Raw genomic sequence first — 23,400 nt, 5'->3', positions numbered from 1 at the left:
CTTAAGTTCAAAAAAGAATTATGTCAGGGGAACCACTTCAGGTTGCTTGGTAAGGGAAAGGTCTTTACTGAGGAGATGACATTTGAGCCAAGAGTTGAAGATCTGAAGGAAGAACTTTAGGGCTCAAAAAGCACAAAGGAGGCAACAGTGATCATGATATATAAGAACAGACAAAAGGAGCTATAATTTATAGAGAACAGAAAGTCTTATGAGAGGGTGAGAGAGCAGGGAGGGCCAGATAATACTGATGACAGGTCACGGTAAAAGTGTGCATTTTATTCCAAGCATGAGGGAGATCACATAGAGAGTTTTATGCATAGAAGTATCATTCAAAATAAAACAAGATCTTAACTGCCTAAATAAATTTGTAAGATGGAGAAAGAAAATGCTTCTGTTTGGTGATTTGTTTCAGACCTAGTAACTTGCTGTCCCTTTGCAGCAGGGACTAAATACTCCCTAGAAGGGGAATCAAGAATGGTGGTTACCAAGGGCTGGGGGGAGGGGAAAGAGGGGAGTTATTGTTTGGTGGGTATAAGTTTCAGATTTGCCAGATAAAAAAGTTCTGGAGATATGTTTCACAACAATGTGAATATACTTTTAAAATTTATTATTATTTTTTTAATTTTTAATTTTAATTTATTACACAATATACTAGATTTTCGTGTCCCTTTACCAATTCCTCTCCCCCCCCCATTAATCCCCCATCAACATCATATCTGTTCACTTGTCTTAACAAGTTCAAGGAATTGTTGTGATTGTTGTGTCTTCTTCCCCCAACCCTGGTTTGTTTGTATATTTATTTATTGATTGATTTTTAGCTCCCACAAATAAGTGAGAACATGTGGTATTTCTCTTTCTGTGCCTGACTTATTTCACTTAATATAATTTTTTCTCAATGTGAATATACTTAACACTACTAATCTGTACACTTAAAAATGGTTAGGATGGTAATTTTATGTTTTATACCTCAACAAAAAAATTCAAAAATAAAATTTTAAAGTTAATGTTTACTGAATTATCCATGACTCATTATAGGAATTATTAAACTCACAAACACAGTTTAAAACAAAACAAAAAACCCATTACAATAATGCCTTAAAAGCTTCTGAAAGTAAAACTCTAGATTCTGGCACTGTGCTGCAGCTGATGGGGGAGGCAACAGGCAGGCAGGAAAATAGGCCAGCCACCCGCCAGACCCCAGCCCCACTCATACAGAAGGGAGGACTCCATGCTGTGCTGCTACCAATGGTGGAGGCACCCAGGTAAGCAGAAGAACAGGCCAGCCACCCGCCAGACTCCTGCCCTGCCCATGCAGGAGGCAGGACCCCACACTACACCACCGCTGACCTGGGAGGCACCCAGGAAGGCAAGAGAATAGGCCAGCCACTCCCCAGACCCCCACCCCACCCATGCGGAAGGCAGGACCCTGCACTGAACTGCTGCCAGGGGGGAGGCGCCCAGGGAGGCAGGAGAGCAGGATAGCCACCGGCCAGACCCCCACCCCACCCATACAGAAGGGAGAACTCTGTGCCGTGCTGCCACTGGATGGTGCAAGCATGCAGGCAGGCAGGAGAACTGGCCCACCACCTGCCAGATCCCTGCCTTGCCTACAAAGACAGGATCCTGTGCCACACCACTGACAATGGGAAAGGCACCCAGGCAGGCAAGAGAACAAGCCAGTCACCCACCAGACCCCTTCCCCACCTGCGCAGAAGGCAGGACCACATGCCATGCTACTGCTGATTGGGAAGGCACCCTGGCAGGCAGGAGAAAAGGCCAGCCACCCACCCAGACCTGCCCTACCCATGCAGAAGGCAGGACCCTATGCATCATGGCACCACCATGAAGCTTCACACAGCTTCACTAGAGATGGTCTACAATAGCCACCACCACAGCTAATACTGTTGCAAGGATGGCTTACTGACTTAATAATATCCACGACCACTGTCAGGTGGCCCACTACTTGTTTGACTTCACTGACACCAGGAGAGTAACTGGAAAAGCCTGGAAAAAGAGGAAGAAGTCTTTCTCTTCAAAATCCACTCCAGAGTAATAGAAGAAGCAACTGATCTACCAGATGACCAAAAATCAATGTAGAGATACTAGAAATATGAACAAATTGGAAAATATGACACCACCAAAGCAATTCAGTAACTCTCAAGTACCACACCCTATAGAACAAGAAACCCTTGAAATGACTGAAAAGAAATTCCGAGTAACTATCTTAAGGAAACTCAATGATATAAAAGATGACTCTGTAAGACAATACAATGAAATAAGAAAAAATAACCAGGATATGAAGGATGACATTTACAAAGAGATTAATACCTTAAGAAAGAATGTAGAAGAACTCCAGGAACTAAAAGATACATTCAATGAAATAAAAACACAACTGAGAGCTTAAGCAACAGATTAGAACAAGCTGAAGAAAGAATATACAAACTCAAAGATGGTCTTTAGAAATGACTCGGGCAGACAAGAAAAAGGAAAAAAGAAAAAAAAAATGAAGAATCTCTAAGAGAGCTAGCAGGCAACCGTAAGCACACAATCATCTAAATCATAAGTATTCCTGAAGGGAGGAGAAAAGTAAAGGCACTGAAAATCTATTCAATGAAATAATAATGGAAAACTTCCCAGGGAAGAGGGAGAGACACAGACCTTCAAATCCAGGAAGCTCAAAGATCCCCAAACAGTTTCAATCCAAAAAGATCTTCTCCAAGCCATATTATACCCAAACTGTCAAAACTCAAGGACAAGGAGAATCCTAAAAGCAGCAAGAGAAAAGCATTAAGAAACTTATAAAGGAGCCCCCATGAGACTAACAGCAGACTTCTCAACTGAAACTCTACAGGCAAGAGGAAAATGGGATTACATATTCAAAAAAAGAAAAAACTGCCAGCCTAGAATATTATATTCAGCAAGGCTATCCTTCAAAAATGAGGGAAAAGTAATGTATTTTCAAGACAAACAAAAACTGTGAGAGTTCATCACCATATGACCAGTCTTGCAAGTTCTATATCTGGAATCTGAAAAACAATAATTGCTACCTACAAATATGCAAGTAAGAACAAAACCCACCAGTAAAACGCAAATGCAAATGAGAAAAGACAAAAGAAACTAAATCTTACCACCTCAAAAAAAACCCCACAAATACAAAATGCCAATAATCAAGGCAGAAGAAAGGAACAAATGATACTCAAAACATCTAAACAAAAAGCCATAAAATGCCAGGAATAAGATCATACCTCTCAATAACAACCCTAAAGCTAAATGGATTAAACTTCCCACTCAAAAGACACAGACTGATGGACTGGATCAAAAAGCAAGACCCAACTATATGTTGTATTAAAGAGACTCATCTCACCAGTAAATATGAACAAAGACTAATAGTGAAGGGATGGAAAATTAAACAATGCAAGTGGAAACCCCAAACAAGCAGGAGAAGCTATTCTTACATCTGATAAAATAGACTTTAAACCAAAAACCATAAAAAGAGACAAAGAAGGCTACTATATAATGATAAAAGGATCAGCAAGAAGACATAACAATCATAAATATATATTCATCCAACACTGGAGCACCCAGATATATAAAGCAAATACTATTAGACCTAAAGAAAGAGATAGACCCCAATATGATAATAGTTGGGGACCTGAACACACCTCTCTCTTTATTGGACAGATCATCCAGGCAACAAATCAACAGAGAAACACAGGATTTAAACTACACTTTAGACCAACTGGATCTGGCAGATAGCTACAGAACATTCCATCCAAAAACTACAGACTATTTCTCATCAGCACATGCAACATTCTCCTAGATTGACCATCTTAGGGCACAAATCAAGTCTCAACAACTTTTAAAAAATCAGAATCATCTTAACTCTCTTTTCAGAACACAACAGATTAAAATTAGAATGAGTGAAACTCAAGACTCTATATAAATACATGGAAAATAAACATGAGGCTCCTGAATGTCCTATGGGTCCAAGAAAAAATTAAACAGAAAATCAAAAAATTTTCAGAAAACAATGAAAACAAAGACACAGCATATCAAAACCTGTGGGATACTGCAAAAAGAGTAGGAAGAGGAAAGTTTATAGCAATAAATGCTTACATTAAAAAAAAAGAAGACTTAGAGTAAACAACCTAACTCTACACCTAAAAGAACTAGAAAAACAAGAACTATCCAATCCCAAAGTTAGTAGATGGAAAGAAATAATTAAGATTAGAGAACTAAATAATATAGAAACCCAAGAAACTATACAAAAGATCAATGAAACAAAAAGATGGTTATTTGAGAAGTTGAACAAAATAGACAAACCATTAGCTAGGTTAACAAAAAAAAAAAAAAAAGAGAGAGAGAAGAACCAAATAACAAAAATCAGAAATGAAGCAGAAGACATTATAACTGATTCCAAAGAAATACAAAAAAAAATCATTAGAGACTATAAACAACTATACACCAACAAATTTGAAAACCTGGAGGAAATGGATATATTTCTGAACACATACAAACTACCAAAACTGAACCAAGAAGACACAGAAAACCCAAACAGACCAATAACAAGCAACAAGATTAAAGTAGTCAGCAATCTCCCAACAAAGAAAAGCCCAGGACTGGATGGCTTTACTGCTGAATTCTACCAAACCTCTAAGAAGGAATTAATACCAATTCTCTCCAAAGTATTCCAAAAAATTGAAGCGGAGGCCACTTTCCCAAATTCACTCTATGAGGCCAGCATCACTTCGATACCAAAAACAGACAAAGATACAACAAAAAAATAAAACTACAGACCAATATCCCTGATGAACACAGACACAAAATTCCTCAATAAAATACTAGCAAACAGAATACAACACCACATCAAAAAAATTATACACCATGATCAAGTAGGATTCATCCCAGAAATGCAAGGATGGTTCGACATACTCAAGTCAATAAATGTGACACACCACATCAACAAAATCAAGGACAAAAACCACACAATTATCTCAATAGATGCAGAAAAAGCATTTGGCAAATTCAACATCCCTTCATGATAAAGACTCTCAACAAATTAGGTACAGCACAATTATCTCAATAGATGCAAAAAAAGCATTTGGCAAATTCAACATCCCTTCATGATAAAGACTCTCAACAAATTAGGTACAGAAGGAAAGTATCTCAACACAACAAAAGCCATTTACAACAAGCCTACTGTCAGTATCATCCTGAATGGGGGAAAAACTAAAAGCTTTTCCCTTAGGAACAGGAACAAGACAAGGATGTCCACTTCACCACTCCCACTTAACATAGTACTGGAGCAATGAGAGCAATCAGGCAAGAGAAAAAATTAAAGGGAATCCAGATAGGAAAAGACAAAGTCACACTGCCCCTATTTGCAAATGACATGATCCTCCATATAGAAAAACCCAAAGACTATTGAAAAATTCTCAGAGCTTTTTAATAATTTCAGTAATGTTGCAGGATACAAAATCAATGCCCACAAATCATTTGTGTTTATATTCTCCAATAATGAGCCAACAGAAAGAGAAATCAAGAAAGTAAGCTCATTTACAATAGTCACCAAAAAAATAAAATACCTACAAATCAATTTAACCAAGGAGGTGAAAGGATCTCTACAATGAGAACTGTAAACCACTACTGAAAGAAATTAAAGACAGAAAAGGTGGAAAAACATTCCATTCTCTTGGATTAGAAGAATCAACATTGTGGAGATGTCCATACTATCCAAAGATATCTACAGATTCAATGCAATCTCCATCAAAATACCAATGACATTCTTCACAGAAAAAGCAATCCTGACATTCATATGGAACAATAAAAGACGCCAAATAGCCAAAACAATCCTGAGAAAAAAATTAAAGCCAGAGGCATAACACCACCTGACTTCAAATTATACTACAAAGGTATAGTAACCAAAACAGCACAGTACTGGCATAAAAATAGACACTCAGAACAGTGGATCATAATAGGGAACTCAGAAATCAACCTACAGACTTACAACCAACTGTTCTTTGACAAAGGCAACAAGAACATATACTGAGGAAAAGACTGCCTCTCCAATAAAGGTTGGGAAAACTGGACATCTATATAAAGAAAAATGAAACTAGACCTGCACCTCTCACCATATACCAATGTCAACTCAAAATGGATTAAAGACTTAAGTCTAAGACCTGAAAGTGTAAAACTACTAAGGGAAAATATAGGGGAAACACTTCAGGAAGTAGGACTAGGCAAAGACTTTATGAATAAGAGCCTAAAAGCACAAGCAACAAAAGAAAAAATTTAAAAATGGGATTATATCAAACTAAAAAGCCTATGCATAGCAAAGGAAACAATCAATACAGTGAAACAACTACCTACAGAGTGGGAGAAAGTATATGCAAACTATACATCTGACATGGGATTAATATCCAGAATACACAGGAATGCAATCAATTACACAGTAAAAAAGCTAATAACCTAATTAAAAAATGGGCAAAGGAGCTGAATAGACCTTTTTCTAAGGAAGACATACAAATGGCCAACAGCCACTTAAAAAATGCTCAACATCACTAATCATCAGGGGAATGCCAATTAAAACCACACTGAGATATCATCTCACCCCAGTTAGACTGGCTATAATCAAGAAGAAAGAGAATAACAAATACTGGCAAGGATGTGTTGAGAGGGGAAACACTCCTACACTGTTGGTGGGACTGGAAATTATGCAACTACTATGGGAAACAGTATGGAGGTTTCTCAAACAACTACAGATAGATCTACCATACGATCTAGCAATCCCACTTCTAGGTATATACCCAAAGGAATGGAAATCATCACATCTAAGGGATACCTGAAATGTCATGTTCATCACAGCTCTATTTACAATAGCTAAGATATGGAACCAAACCAAATGTCCATTAACAGAAGACTGGAGAAGGAAAATGTGGTATATATACACCACGGAATACTATTCTGCTATAAAAAAGAATGAAATTCTGCCATTCACAGCAACGTGGATGAGCTTGGAAAAAATTATGTTGAATGAAATAAGACAGGCACAGAGGGAAAAACAACGAATGTCCTCACTCATAAGTTGGAGCTAAGAGAGAAGGAAGGAAGGAAAGACAGACCACAGTGGTGTGTTGGACTTGCAGAGGGAAAGAGCATCCTAGGGTTGCTGAATGGGATGGGGAGGTGGGAAGGGGAGGGAGGCCAGGGAATAATTGGGTGGGGGACACAGGGAATAATCGCATTTGTGGTAATGGGCATGCTGATAGTATTGATCTGGCCATCACATCTTGGGCACAAGTGGTGATGGACACCTTTGTATCCTGTGAATATGCATGATGAAGATTGGATGTGTTGTCTCTGCCAAAACTCATGTGGAAATCTGATCCCCAATGTGGCAGTGTTGGGAGTTGTTTGAGTTGCGGGGGTAGATCCCTCATGAATGGATTAATGATCTCCCTGGGGGAGGGAGACCTGAGTGAGGTCTCACTCTATTAGCTCCCATAAGAGCCAGTTGTTTAAAAGACCCTAGCACCTCTCCTCTCTCTTGCTTCCTCTCACTGTGTGATCTGCATATACCCTTGTACTCCTGCCATGAGTAGAAGCAGCCTGCGGCCCATGTCAAATACAGCTGTCCCAGAATTGTAAGCCAAATAAATTTCTGTTGTTTATAAATTACCCAGTCTCAGGTATTCTGTTACAGCTACACAAAATGGACTAATAAGGGCCGGCCCGGTGGCGCAATGGATAGTGCGCCGCTTGGGAAGCGCAGCGGCGCTCCCGTCCAAGGGTTCGGATCCCACATACAGACCGGCTCCCGCTCACTGGCTGAGCGAGGCGCGGGAGCAACACCGAGGGTTGCAATCCCGTTGCCGGTCCCCGGTCCGGTACGGGGGCAACACTGAGGGTTGCGATCCGTTGCCGGACACGGAAAAAAGACAAAAGACAAAAAAAAAAAAAAAAAAAAAAAAATGGACTAATACAATGCACAACCAATAAAAATAAACAAAAACCCTCCAGATTGTACAAAAGTAATATTGTTAAAAACATACAATTCTACTTACCTTGGCTTGTCTCTTTTTTCTCTTTGTCTTTCAAAATCTCGTCCTCTGTCCTTTCCATCTCTTGGTTTTTCTTCTATCCTGTCTTTTAATTTGTACTTTTCTTTATATTTTTTCCCCAGAGCAATATCTTCTGGTATAGGAGGGGGTGGACTAGGAGTACGTGGTCCTTTCTTTTTACTTTGGTTGCTTTTTGAATTCCTGAAGGTAATACAAAGATATAAGGAGAGGTCCAAATATTTCTGGAAGTTCAAGTGGATATTTTTTAAGTAGTTAAAACAGCAGCATTCTTTTCAATTACTTGCCCTTTACTATTCTGTATACTAGTATCCAATATTCAGAAAAACAATAACTCACAGAAATAAGTAAATTTACTTGCTACTTATTTTGTTAAAACTGCTTACTATGATTTAATTTTAAAGGGTTTCTGAGAAAAGGTAGAGATGGGGTAGGAAAAGACTCAGGAAAGGAAATATAAAATGAAACAAATGCTTAAACTGCATTTTCTTTTAGCTTATATAGAAAAGTAGATGAAGAAAGTAAACATCACCTATAAATTACTACTCAAGGTAGGAAAAGACTCAGGAAAGGAAATATAAAATGAAACAAATGCTTAAACTGCATTTTTTTTTTAGCTTATATAGAAAAGTAGATGAAGAAAGTAAACATCACCTATAAATTACTACTCAAGGATAATTATTATTATTAAGACCTTGGATGTACTTCTACACTTCTCCCATAGCTATTTCCTTTTCTATGTATTTAAAACTGGATATCCACATGCAAAAGAAGTTGAACCCTTATGCTGTACCATACACAAAAACGAACTCAAAAAGGATTAAAGATCTAGACTCAAGACTTAAGACTATAAAACTCCGAGAAGAAGATATAAAGAGAAAGCTTTATGACATTGGACTGGGCAATGATTTCTGGGCTATGACAGCAAAGGCACAGGTAACAAACGGAAAAGTAGACAAATGGGACTATGTCAGACTTAAAAATTTTTGTTTGTCAAAGGACACAATCAGAGTGAAAAGATAACCAACAGAACGGGAGTATATGTAAATCATATATATACACATACGTATATATTTGGGGGGACACACTAGTTTCTCATCATTGGAAATGGCCATTAATACCTCTCTCCCTCTATCTCTGTCAATACATACTCACAGAATATGCTATGTTTTGTGAGATTTTTTTGTACTGAACATAGACATAGCATGGACATGTTGCTGTAACAAGAAGCAGATTTAGGTACTCATTTTTATAGACTGTATAGAATTTCCTTGAATAGATGCTCCATAACTTCTTTGAACAATTTCATTTTGATAAGTTTTTCACATAACTTCCAAGTTTTCATCATTATAAAGAAAACGCAATTATATCATCTACAAATAAAATCCCAAGGCCTGTTACATTAGTAAACATTTATTTAAATCTTTAAATCTCTTTGAAAAATCTTTCCTAATTCTTAGATCACAAAGATGGTCTCCTAAAATTTTGGAATTTTGTCTTTCACATTTAAGTCTTTAATCTACCTGTTATTGATTTTGGGGTATAGACTATCCTCTGTAAGTGCCTCTTTTTGGCACTTCAAGTATTTTATCCAAATGGTATACGTTTGATCCCATACACATCCCAAACCACCTGTCTTTGCATTATAACTCAACAACAGATTGACTGAATATAGCATTTTTATGTCAAAATCATTTTCCCTCAGAGCTCTAAAAATACTCATAGTATCTTCTAGCATTCAGTGTTGGAGAAAAGAAATCTTAAGAGTCAATTTTTTACTATTCAGGTGACCTGGTGTTTCTGTTGGGATACTTATAAAACACTATTCCTTGGAAATTACTTGTTAAAAAAATTTTTTTTACCAAGGTATCTTTTTTTAAAAAAACTTTTCCAGCATTCAATGAGCTGTTGTCTCAATCTGAAACTTCAAGTTTTTTACTCCGTTTTTTTTATTTTTAATCACTTCTCCATTTGACTCAAGTCTCTGGAGTTCTCCTTATTATACCGTTACTGCATCTCCTGGATCTCTCCTCCACGTCAAATTTCTGTCATTTCCATCTCTCCTTCTGCTTTCCAATCTTACATTTGTTTTCAAATTTAGTAATTTTTCTTTTATGTAGCACCCATTCTACTAATTCAGAATCTGGCAATCTCATTATTCTATTTTCAGTTTGAAAATTGAAAACCTTTTTTCTTCCGAAATATCCCTGTTCACATTTTTTTCCATGATCAACTGCTCTCACCATGTCAATGCAATATCCTCTCAAACTGTACTACACTTATGAATTAATTTATTATTTACGTTTGTTCCTGTTTTCTGTATTAATATTTCTGTGAAAGCCATCTGCTCTGAGTGTTCAGTCTGTTACTGGGTTTTTAAGTAACCCTTTCTTTTCATACATCTGGTGAATTTTCACTACCTACTCATTTTACTACCTATTGATATTTATAAATGAGGACTTAAGCCTAAATCCCAGAACTCCCTTCCTAATACCTTGAGTTCTCTAGTCCCAAGATTCCTTAGCTATAAAAAGGTAATGAATAGTGTCTTCCTCAAAATTACTAGTAAGATTAAAAAAAGACAAAAAGTATAAAAGCACCTGAATCATGGTGAGCATTCAGAAAATTTAGCTCTCTTAGTCTCTCTTTCTTATTATTGCAGAAAAAGCACCTGAATCATGGTGAGCATTCAGAAAATTTAGCTCTCTTAGTCTCTCTTTCTTATTATTGCAGATAGGGTTAAGCACCTAAACAAGTTGGAAATTACTAAAATATGATCAATTCTAGTTTTCATTCTTGTCTTTTGCCAACAATAATAACAGCCACATCTCACTGAATATTTATAAGATCACTCCAACTTCTTATGCACTGAACAGATAAATGATAAATGCCTGTATTTCTAAATATTTTTCTACTTTAAAGACAAAAAATAATCAATAATTGTCATCTATATCAAAAATTATTTTTAAAAATTTCAAGATAAAATGATAGAGGAATTCTTGACATAAAGTGTATTTTCACATTACTGCCTGTGATAAAGACTAGCTGGTGTTTACCAAACTTTTCTCCTGGGCACAATGTTGAAACATACTACGTTTTTTTGAAATTAGGTGTGGCCTAGTGACCAAGATCTAGCCAAAGGAATGTGTGTGGAAGTGGGATATACCACTCTTAGGCCTGACTCGCAAATGCCAGGCAATCGTAAACTATAGAGTTAAATAAGTGCAATACTCAATTAATTCTTTTCTTTGTACATTCCATTATTTGGTTTCCTTGAAAGCCCAAGAAAGTGGAGCCATGGTCAGAAGAATCTGGATTATCAACTCTCCATGTACAGGACAGCCATCTGTTAATCAGAAATACCCATTCTGACTACACTTGAATGAGAAATAAATTTGTGTTAAACCACTGACAGTTAGGGATTTAGCTAGTATTACAATCCTAATACACTTACTAAAGTAGAGAATTCTTCACATTACCTTAAAAAATAAATGGTTGGAAAATACAATTACGTTACAGTACTTTTTAACTAAAGTGGTCAAAATTGGTTTTGCACATTCTGAGGTCAACAAGATCTTTAACATTTTTTAAGTCAACTGATTATCCTTTTACTGGCATATAGTAGTCCACTCCCTATTTGTGGGAAAAAACCCACTTGTCAATTTTTATCATTTTTAGATTCTTTCTCTCTCTCCCAAAACTATTTCTTTTGAATAGCTTTTGACATACTTCATACTTCTTTGTACAAAGAGCTATAAAGAAAAATTTACCCAATAAAAACTAAGATTAAATGCAAACAGACAGAATAGATAATGTATTTGTGATTTTAAATCATACTGTATCTCAGACATAAGGATAAATCTTACTACCAGACTATATCTCACTAGGGACATTAAAGAAAAACACCAGCTTTCAGGGAGAAGCATGAGTTTTAACTAGTCATTATATCTGCCCGTTCAATATGATAACCTAGTAAGACCAAGGAATGTGTTTACCTGATCCTCAGTTGATTTACTGGCATTGGTTGAAATATTCCAGTGAACTTTAACTGAAATTTTAATCCTTACTTATGCTTAATATGTCTACAAACAGTTTATACTATGATCCAGTAATGAAATTAAAAGTTGATTTTCTGACACTCTAGGCAATATAAACTGCATAGCTAAAGAAATACTATACTTAATTCGATGTTTTCTTTGTATTTTTAATGCACGGTATTCCAGGTCCTTCTGCTTCTATTATTAAATTAATTGTGCATCTTAAATCCAACAATATACTAGAATACAGAAAACATAGTAGTTAAATCAATGTGAGTAATTATGACATATTTATCAAAGGATGAGTTACTAATAAAGCTGTAAGAGAAATTATATGAAAAAGGGTGAAACTCATCCTCCATCTAAATAATTATAAAAACTTTCTATGAAGAGATTAAATTTCAAAGATGTTTAGAAAGGATAAGAAAATTAAGGATATTTCTGATAGGCAGTTTACTGGGAAAATGGATGTAATTGAGGTAAAGTTGTACAATTGCTTAGCCAAAAGGATAAATGGCAAGTGGGGTGGATTGCATCACTCTATGATCATCAACTTCTGCCATATCCCTCTGTAATATTTACTCAGTATGTTAACTGAAAAAGCAACTTGCAGAAGAAACATTATATCTGTATTACGAATAAGTAGAGGAAAGTAATATTATACATTGCAAAAGAATACATATTAATGAAAGTATAAACACATATGCACAAGTAACATATGTTAACTGAAAAAGCAACTTGCAGAAGAAACATTATATCTGTATTACGAATAAGTAGAGGAAAGTAACATTATACATTGCAAAAGAATACATATTAATGAAAGTATAAACACATATGCACAAGTAACATAAACACCAATTCAAGAGGAAAGAAGAGGAAATGTGTAAATACAAAAAGCTCTGAAGCATAAGCAGATAGGACAGTTTTTTTTTTATTCTTCTCTATAATTTTCTTTTCAATTGAAATATTTCCTACTTTTTTTAGAAGAAAAAAAGCTTACATCAAATATTAAAAGTTTTAAGAGTACCCTTCTATAATCTACTACATAATTCTTTTTAGTATCACTTCAGGAAAAGCTATTTCATTCTGGCACTACTTATCACACTACTGACCTCTGCTGGTCCAACAGGGGAGAAGATACTACAGATGTCTTCCTCTCTTTCTTGTTAGATGAAGATGACTTGGGGCTTGATTTTCGCTTTGGAGACTTGCTAGACTTTCTTAAAGAAGGTGATGGAGACAATTTTGATCTAACTACTTCTGGTGAAACCTTTCAAAAGAATTCAGTAAGTCAGTTCAGAAATTCCTCCACTCATGGTACAACAAAGCATATATTTTTAAATCATACCAAACTTAATATTAAAAACTAAGTACTATTATAGCCACCATCTGTTGGTATTAGTCTGACTCCTGAACCCATGCTTTAAACCAATATGATAATTAACTGACCTAACATACACTAATATCAATAAAGCAAATTAAAATTATAAAATTTCAAAATCTTCTCAGAAAAATCACAAATTATATTCAAATAAATTGTATCTCTACTCTTTAGAAAAGAAACAAGGCATTCTAGAAACAGCATAGGCCTGAAACAGACATATGTAAACTCAGATCCCACTCTATATTTGCTGGTGACTCTAGGCAACACAGCATCAGTTTTGCTCACCTATTCAATAGCAAAAATATTTCCTATTTAATAGATTAATGTGAAGATTAAATGATGAACATATGGAGTAGATGATATACAGTAAGTTGATCAATGTATCTATCAGTATCCTACTGTAATTTAAGATGCAGCAAGCAGCTGAGTTCTCTGATCAATAAAGATGTTGATATTAATAACTAACACATGTTGCAATAAATAGCATACCTCCTTTTTAATGATAATTTCTTCTCTCTTCTCCATGTTTTCTTGCTCCAACTTCATTAATTCCCTCTGTATCTTCTGACGCTTCATTTCCAATGACAATTCATGAACATAATCATAATTAATATCTCCATTGTCAGAATCTTTAAAATAAAAATTCCATTACTTGTCAGAAACTACCATAATTATCCATACCAAAAGTCACAAAACTTTTTCAACTAATTTTTTATGCAAATTTAAGTGGCAGATTATTTCATTAGAAAAACATACTTTTAAAAGATAAAAGAAACAGATACTGTGATTAAAATTACCATGGTTGCTTTCATTATGAAAAGCCAAATACTTTTAAGGTTTCTGGGTTTCCTGGAAGTGATTTTGAGTTGTCTGGGGGCTGGGATTTTTGTCAGAAGATGGGATTTTAAAAGATACAATTAAGGCACCCAGCTAAATAATCTAAGCATTAAAGATATTAATACCTACAGTATTTCATCCTGCATAAGATGTAATTCATTACCACCTTGATTTTCTTAAAGATTCATTATTAAAGTGAGGCCATATTAGGTGGGCAGCATTGCTTCTATAGTTTTGTCATTTGTTTATCTTTTAGACAAATGATTTATATCTAAAATAAAATTAACTAATTTTAACACTTATGTATACATGAGCTAATTTTTCAAGGATTTATGACATTTTCATCATAAGTGACTTTTACTATTTCCTTAGATCAGAGTTGTCCATCTCAATGGATCTGATGCCATGTTTCTAATTCCATTCAAACGTTTCTGATGAAAAGATTATGAAGGTTGGTTAAAAAAGAAAAGAAAGGAATGGTGGTGTGTAGATCTATTTCATTACAATATGTAGAAGTTTCAGTGGCTACTGGTACTGGCACTGGTGTTCAAACCCTCATTTTCATTAGCCATAAATGCCAAGAAGCCAGAAGGAAGGAATTTCATCGACTTTTATCCTAACACATGACCATGACCACGATGGGCCTGACTGATCACAAGCTGAGGTGTTCTCCAGATACATTTTTAGCACTTTAGATCATTTCTTAAACTGGGGTAAAAAAATAAAACAAACTAAAAAACAATAAAAATAAATAGCCTTACTTGACTGTTTAAAGCACAAGAAAATGAGCATCATTGCCAGGTATAGCTCAAATACATTAGAATGCCAAATATTCATTCATGTTTGGAGACTGAGAGAGTAACTATGTATTCATTATCTGTGTGACTAAATGTGATCACTCATCTTATGTTGAAGTATAATGACAATTTCTCAGTAAATATATTAAATAAACTAAATCATGTTTTTTTAGTCTGAAAGCAATCACTAAATATTAAAAGGACATATAGTTTTTACTAGATGAAATATTGGAGATACTGAGTTTAATTTAGTAAAATATATTTATCTCAGGTTACTATTTTGTGCTCCACTGAGACACTTTACATGTGAATAATAGGACTCAATAATCTGGTTTGATTATGTTCTTAAACTAAATAAAATTCCATAACCAAATATCCAGGAAAACAAAGGAAGAATAATTAATTGAGAATAATTAACTGTTTTTTTGAAGGTATTATAAATAATGCCTTGCCCACCTAGAAACTGCTATCTGGAAATATCAGTACAAAACACATAAAAAATGAGAAGCTGGCTTTCAGTCCTCAACCCCCAACTACTCAGCAAAAGGGAAAAGACCTGAGCAGTTAAAATATATATCAAAGACAGTGTAATATAGCTAATACATTTTGTGCAGAGAAAAAATTCAAGCCTTTACATAGAAAGTACTTATTTGATGCACATCTACTATAATGAAAACTAAGAAGACTTCCTAGTCTATAAGAGACGGACTATAAGGTAAGCACTCGGCAATAGTCAGTCACCTAACAACAAAAGGAAAAAGAGAAAGCACGAAATATAGGATGGAAATCTATAAACAAGAGCCTGAAACCAGTTAATAAACTTAGAAAATGTCTCTCATGTTTTACAGCATGACTCATATAAGTGATTCTAAGTCACTGGAAAAATATTAAATATAATTAGAATGGTGTATTTAACAAGGCAGAGATGTTTAAGAATATATAACAGAAAAATACATGTAACAAATAAGGTTGATATTCTTTATATATATAGAATTCTTACTAATCAACAGAAGAATAGGCAAAGGACATGACAAGATAATACAAAAAGAGAGAAAGAAATGCAAATGGTATATAAATATGCCTTTTTCATATATTAAGGAGCCATTTTTTCCTAACTATAATATTAATTGTTGGCAAAGGTACAGATAAAGAACATGCTCATTCTCCGGTGGTTAAAATGAAAACCAGTATATCTATCCTGTAAAATAATTTGTCCATATGGGTAAAACATTTATATCCTTTAATATAATAATTTTACTTCTAGTAATTTACTGTATGAAAATTATCACAAATACATAAAAAAGTATATGTATAAAGATTAAAGACTATAATCCTTATAGATTTTCCTTTTGTCTTTATGATATACTCTCACTATTAAAGTCAAACAATTCTGAGTACACAGAGTAAAATTCCCCTTATATTCCTCCCACTGCCATCCTCACTCCAATGGTAACACTGCTAACAGTTTAGTGGTGTATGCATAAAACTAAACTTTTATATTTTTCTCTTTAAAATAATGGAAGCCTAACTATAAACACTGCCCTATAAACAAGATCTTTCCATGTCATACACAGAGTGCAACCTCATCTTCATTTTAACATCTGCAAAGCATTTCATAACATGAATGTACTATAACATATTTAACCAGACAGAAGCTTTTTTTCAATATTTTGTTGTTATAAACAAGACTTCAATGAATATTTTGAAACCTACCTTGGTTCGTAAGTGCAAATATTTATGACAAATTTCTCAAACAGATTTGCTGGATCAAAAATAAATATGATTTTTATTTTTTATTTTTTTTTATTTTTATTTTTGTCTTTTGTCTTTTTTTTCCGTGTCTGGCAACAGATCGCAACCCTCAGTGTTGCCCCCGTACCGGACCGGGTATTTTTTATTTTTATTTTTGTCTTTTGTCTTTTTTTTCCGTGTCCGGCAACGGATCGCAACCCTCAGTGTTGCCCCCGTACCGGACCGGGGACCGGCAACGGGATTGCAACCCTCGGTGTTGCTCCCGCGCCTCACTCAGCCAGTGAGCGGGAACCGGTCTGTATGTGGGATCCGAACCCTCGGGCGGGAGCGCCACCGCGCTTCCCAAGCGGTGCACTATCCAGTGCGCCACCGGGCCGGCCCATGATTTTTATTTTTAATGTCACCAAACTGCATTCCAAAACAGCTTTACCAGAGTAAAGTTCTACTTGACAACAGTATTTTTCACTCTGTAAAACTGATGGGTAAATTATGCTATCTCTTTATTTTCATCAGCATTTCTCTGCAGTAAGGTGGAGCATTTATTGGACATTTCTATTTCTTCTGTGAGTTACACAGCCAATATTTTTTCCACATTTTTTTTTTTAACTGGACTGTCTTTTTCTTACATATTTGTGGAACTCATTATATGTTCATATAGTGTCCTTATAAATGTTTACACATTAAACATGTCAAATATTTTCTTCTAGTCTATCACCTATCTTTAACTTTTGCATTTAATTACAGTGAAATTTCTCATTTAAAAAAAAAAAATTTTTTTTTTTTTTTTGGCAGCCAGTATGGGAATCCAAACCCTTGACCTTGGTGTTACAACTAACCAACTGAGCTAACCAGCCAGCCCTGAAATTTCTAATTTTTATGTAATCAAATCTTTTGTGGCTTCTGGGTTATATGCCTTATGTTAAAAGAACATACCCACCTTCAAGATTCCCCAAATATTTTCATACATTTTCTTATATTACAATGATACTTTCGTTTTTTATGAACAAATATGAGAAATTTAAGGAGCCAAATAAAAAAAACACAGACTTGGGAGTGGGCACTGGAAATACAGTAAGCAACTAGATCATGAAAAGTTTTGTAGACACAGAAAGAATCTGTACTTGATCCTGAAGGCAACGGGAAATTAGAGAATTTTAAATAGGAGAATGAAATGGACCAATTTATTCTTTTAAAAGATTACTCTGCAACTTACGAGTGGGAGAAGATACTTGCAAAACATATATCTGATAAAAATCTCATATCCAGAATATATAAAGAACTAGTATAATCCACAAGAAAAAAACAGATAACACAATAGAAGAACAGACAAAAGCTTAGAATAGACAGTTCACAAAGTAGGTACAATGGTCAATAAACATGTGAAAAAGTTCTCAACTTCATTAGGGAAATGAAAACTAAGACCACAATAAGGTATCACTACATACTTCTAGAATGGCTAAGATGTAAAAGGCAAAAAATAACATGAATAATTGGCATAACCATTTTTGATTTGGCATTATCTACTAAAGATGAACACATACATATTCCATGGTCTGGCAATTCCACTTAGAAGCAGCAAAAACTCAAGAGAAATGTGTGTATGTTTACCAAAAGATAGGTTTAGGAATATTAACAGTACCTTGGTCATAATAGCCCCAACCCAGAAATTGTTATGTTCATCAACACTAGAGTGAGTAATTATGGTCTAGCCATACAATGAAATACTATATAACAACAGTAATTAATGAACTATAACTATGTGTAATGAATCTTTTAGACATACTACGAGCAACAGAAGCCAGGCACAAAGAGTATATGCTGTCGACTCCATTTATATAGCTAGAGCTTAATAAACAGACAAAACTAATCAATGGTGCTAGAAATCAGGACAGTAGTGACCTTTGGAAGGTGGGGTAGGGAAGGTGGGGGTGACTGGAAGGGAGCACAGAGGGGCTTAAGGGAAACTAATAATTTTCTATTAATTGATTTGAGTGCTGGTTATACATGTGTTCAGTTTGTGAAAATTCAATGAGTTGCATACATAATTGTGCGTTCTTCTGACTGTATATTATATTTTTTGTAAAAAATAACTTAAAAAAGACGTTAGAGAGGAGAATGAATTATGAGTCAAACTATACACATGAGATGGGGTTAGGAGGTTATTTTGGTAAAATATATTCACAGGCAATAAACAAATATCTTAAGAATTAGAACATTAGTAGTAAACTAAGAGAAATAGTTGGTTTTGAAAGACATTCAGCAGGTAGAAAAGTAAGAACTCTGTAAATGCCTGGATGGAGGCAATGATGATTCTCAGGCTTGTTGGAAACCTGGTAGGAAAACGGTGCTCTTAAGAACTGAAACTCAGATGGACATATCCAGTTGATAAATGCTAAATACTAATCTGGAGCTCAATCTAGAGCTATGTTCTGATGTTCCAGTTACTGGAGAGACATTGAGGGTACTTTTCAAACCTTAGTCTATAAGCATTCAGAGATCATTCTGAAATGTAGTAGTGCATATTTTAACCTTGCAGGTTCTCAGTTCTCTGCCACAAAAACTCAACTTGGCCACTGTAGCTCAAAAAAAGCCACAGACAACATGTGACCACATGCATGGTAGTGTTCCAATGAAACATTATTTGCAAAAGCAGGTGACTGGCACATGAACTGTAGTTTTCTAACCCCTGATCTAAGTTTTTAGCTTACCGCTAAGACAGTTGCTTAAATTCTTAAACTCTTTATAATTTTATCTTCTGTAAGTATAGTAACAAAGCTATTGAGGTAATAAGATAATTATAGCAAGATGTTCAGCACACCTAATGAATTCAACAAATGGAAATTCCTTTTCTCTGTATTTGGTAGTGTGAGGTTATAGTGCTCACCTTCCAGAACATCAAAGAAATAGAGAAGAGACAATATTCAAGGTGTGGAAAATAAATGCTTATTTGGTAAGACAATGATTCTAAGATTATTTTGCTAACTTTTCATAAAGAAATACCTGGTTTTAACTATCACCTTATTTCAATTTCTTCTGAAAGATGAAAGGCAACAATTTCTTGGAAATAATTTTCCCAGGTTCTTAAGATTTAAAAATCTTACTTTTAATATTTTATGTAAAACAACAAACAAATTTAGATTAAATTTTTTAACCTGAGAATTGAGGAATTCAAACATTTACAAATGTAATAAAACCCCAAAGGACTGTGATGCTGCACTATAAAGTTCTAGAGGGAAAAAAAGGGTGGGAAAGATGACATATGCAGAACAAACTGTCTTCTCTGCCTTTATACTGCTATTATATACCAGTTTCTGCCTTATAACTCAGTAAAATAGAAACAGGTCAATAAGATGATTTTGAAAAATAGGGAGATCACGGTTGAAAGATATTTTAAAGCCCACAAAAAGTCTACAAAGTGAAAAATCTACACTTGACTATACAAGCAAAGATTTTGAGACTCACCATCTCTATTAGTTTCCCATTCTACATTTTCTTCTTCACTTTCTGGAGTTCTTTCCTTAGTGATTTTTATGTCTTCCTTCTCCCTATGCCTCCCTCTTGAAGATTCTTTCTAAAAAGTACATACATACATACACATAGATTACTATATTTTTAAAAACGGTATGAGATAGTTATTGTAATACAGAACATTTTAATTTTATTTGTCTCATCAAAATCAGTTTTATAAATAGTTACTTATTCACTAAGTAGAGAAAGTGACAAGTTCTAAGGAAGTACCACAATGAAAAGACTATATCTATTTTACTTTATAACAGCAACTTGGTAAATGTAAGTAGTAGCTAAAATTTAAAAATCTACAATGCAAGCCTAATACTTTAATCAGCATTTTGATATTGTACTATATACTAAGTTTCTGTGTGAAAATCACTGGGGAAAAGACAATTTAAAAAGGATAATACACATGCAAGGATTTGTAAGTGATCATATTTAAAAATGACTAAAAAAAAAGGCTAAACCATTCAGAGTAGATTCTCAAAAATAATTGATCTAAGACTTGTCATACACTAAAACAATAGCCACTTCCCTACACAGGTAAGGATAAATCCAAACTCATTAAATAATTTTATAAAGGCTGTAAAAAAGAGATATTACCTATGTTGATGAAACCAAATGGTAGCTAAAATAGTAAATTAGTCTTTAATACTTCAGCTAAAAAAAAAAAAAAAAGTTTTACGTTTTATTCCAGGTATAACAATAGCCCATGTGCTGAACAGGATGACAGTAACTTAGTTTATAAAATCAAATAAATACCCTTTTACATAAGACTCTAGACCACATTTTAACAGGTGGTGAGAAAATAAACAATGTCATATAATTGCTATCTTCTTACCACAGTGAAATTCTCACTTTTATTAACACTCTAAATATTGATTATGAGAGACAATGACACATTTTGTTCTGAGCATTATCAGTCAAAAGATCCGGCCGCTTAAAACACAAAAATTAATTTCTCTTTGAAGTATTCTTTTTGAAAAACTCCAGTATATATTATTATAATTGTCCCTAAATTTTACATAGTTAGGTATAAAAGTCATGTTATAAGAATTACTTGCAAAATGACATATATGGCTGCCAGTAAGTCAGAGGCTGATAAAAATCATTAAAAGATAATATGAGAGTAAAACCTGCCATGAAAAAACGGTAAACGGTCAAGAAAAAAAGAAATGGGCTTCTATTTGTATAGAACACAAAACAAAAAAAAGAACACAATCTACTTTTATTCTTAAAATGTATTCTGTGGAACACCAATGAAGAACTATTCTATATCCCACGCAACTTCTGAATGTTCTGTGGATTAAACCCACTATAAATATACATTAGTGCATAACTATACCAAAAATATTTTGTAGGAAGTTATTTCCAATTATTGAATAACAAACTCTGTGCTTTTTGCCTACTTAAAACATCATGTAATATCCAATTACAAATTTAGTTGAAAAGGGTTTCAGAGCAGTACTGTTGGTACTTCAAAATAAACAAAATAATCTGTAAATGTTACACAGATTACTTTTACCAGATTTAGAAACAGAAATTTAATAATCAATAAATTTTAATAATAATTTATGTAAACATTTCATATTTATTGTATATATTAAAATTATGTAAATTTTTAGTTGTCCATGTTTTTAAAATATGACTATGACACTGCCCCTAGAGCTTTTAATAATAATTTATGTAAACATTTCATATTTATTGTATATATTGAAATTATGTAAATTTTTAGTTGTCCATGTTTTTAAAATATGACTATGACACTGCCCCTAGAGATAATATACAACTTCTTTTATTAAGTACTTGAGAAAGAATGCAGGTTTCATTACGTGGTGGAATTTCAAGTTAGGAGATATGTTTTTTCTAATACTTTGTAATTATCCCACCTCAAATCATAATGTAGGAAATTATTTTGATAACTTATTAAAGACAGCCCAGCTCATTTAAAAGAATATCATATTTTCTCATTTTCTCCACTTCAACATTGTATAACTTGTTTAGGCTTGTTATTCCTTTATCAAATAAAGTTATTTCCCCCTTTCTCTTATATCCAAATAAATAGGGTCTGATATTACTTGTCCCGTTTAGTGTAGTATGATTTGCTCTTTCAATTTTCTGTATTTCTAGAATGGCTAAATCCAAACATATTAATTAGAAGTGTAACCTTTTGATTACTTTATTATGTATTCTAAATTAGTCATCCTGGAACATATTCATGTTGAAATACTTGTTAAAGAACCACAATATTTCAGCCCAAACCCTTGGGATCAAATATTTTAAGAATTTAGAATTTTTTGGAGTTTCAAAGCATATTAAACAACAATGCTAGTAAAGTCTGAGGCAGCAGCCTGTGATCTAACATACCAGTATTTTTGCAGCAAAGCATAGAAATTCACCAATTGGGTAAAGACTATCATCGGATTCATTTCAATTAAGATCAAGTTTTGCTGCCAAATAAATCCGTGCCTAACTTCAAAAAAGTGTTTGGTTTTAAGTTTCTTGGATTTTGGAAATGCAATAAATGACTGTGGACTTGCTTTAAATTCATTTCATTTCTACTTTATATTATATCATATTTCTTACATATGTAGGCAGATTATGTTCATTATGAGTTTTATTTTTAGATAGTAAAGAATCATTACAAAGAATTTGAAATAAAAGGAAATGATCAGGCTAACAGAGTTGAAAACCAATATTATAAGTGGACTGGTATCTAGAATAATAAAATCTTAGTAGCCTTTGCAAGTAATACAAGTATAATCCAACCTCCTACTCCATGCAGAAAAATTTTCTTTAATATTTGTATGGAAGTCCTCTATTAGAAGAACTTTTTGGGAAGAAAAATTAGCTCCCAAGGTCTCCTGACAGCTGTCCACTGTTGTACCCCTTCACTCCCATTTCCAGACAGTTATAATTATCAGAAAATTCGTTTCTTATACTGATCACGTCTTTCTTATAACTCTCCAGAATTTTTGACTGAGGCTAGTTCTGACCTCTGGAAC

General features: G+C 34.1%; 1 protein-coding gene across 3 annotated transcripts in view; it reads right to left on the bottom strand.

Moving 5' to 3' along the window:
• Window positions 1–23,400, bottom strand: part of ZC3H13 (zinc finger CCCH-type containing 13) — a 101,385-nt gene that overhangs the window by 44,959 nt on the left and 33,026 nt on the right. For all 3 annotated transcript variants that reach the window (XM_008574440.1, XM_008574441.1, XM_008574442.1), the window contains exons 4-7: window positions 20,348–20,456; window positions 13,989–14,128; window positions 13,228–13,385; window positions 8,064–8,261 (exon numbers count right to left, since the gene is read on the bottom strand). In XM_008574440.1, the coding sequence (XP_008572662.1) occupies window positions 8,064–8,261; window positions 13,228–13,385; window positions 13,989–14,128; window positions 20,348–20,456 (605 nt within the window). The remainder of the gene's footprint in view (window positions 1–8,063; window positions 8,262–13,227; window positions 13,386–13,988; window positions 14,129–20,347; window positions 20,457–23,400) is intronic.

Source organism: Galeopterus variegatus, unplaced genomic scaffold (genome assembly GCF_000696425.1).
Source record: "Galeopterus variegatus unplaced genomic scaffold, G_variegatus-3.0.2 Scaffold1049, whole genome shotgun sequence".
Taxonomy (NCBI): domain Eukaryota; kingdom Metazoa; phylum Chordata; class Mammalia; order Dermoptera; family Cynocephalidae; genus Galeopterus; species Galeopterus variegatus.
Note: the sequence above shows the minus strand (reverse complement) of the source record. Positions and strands in the feature narration are given on the sequence as shown.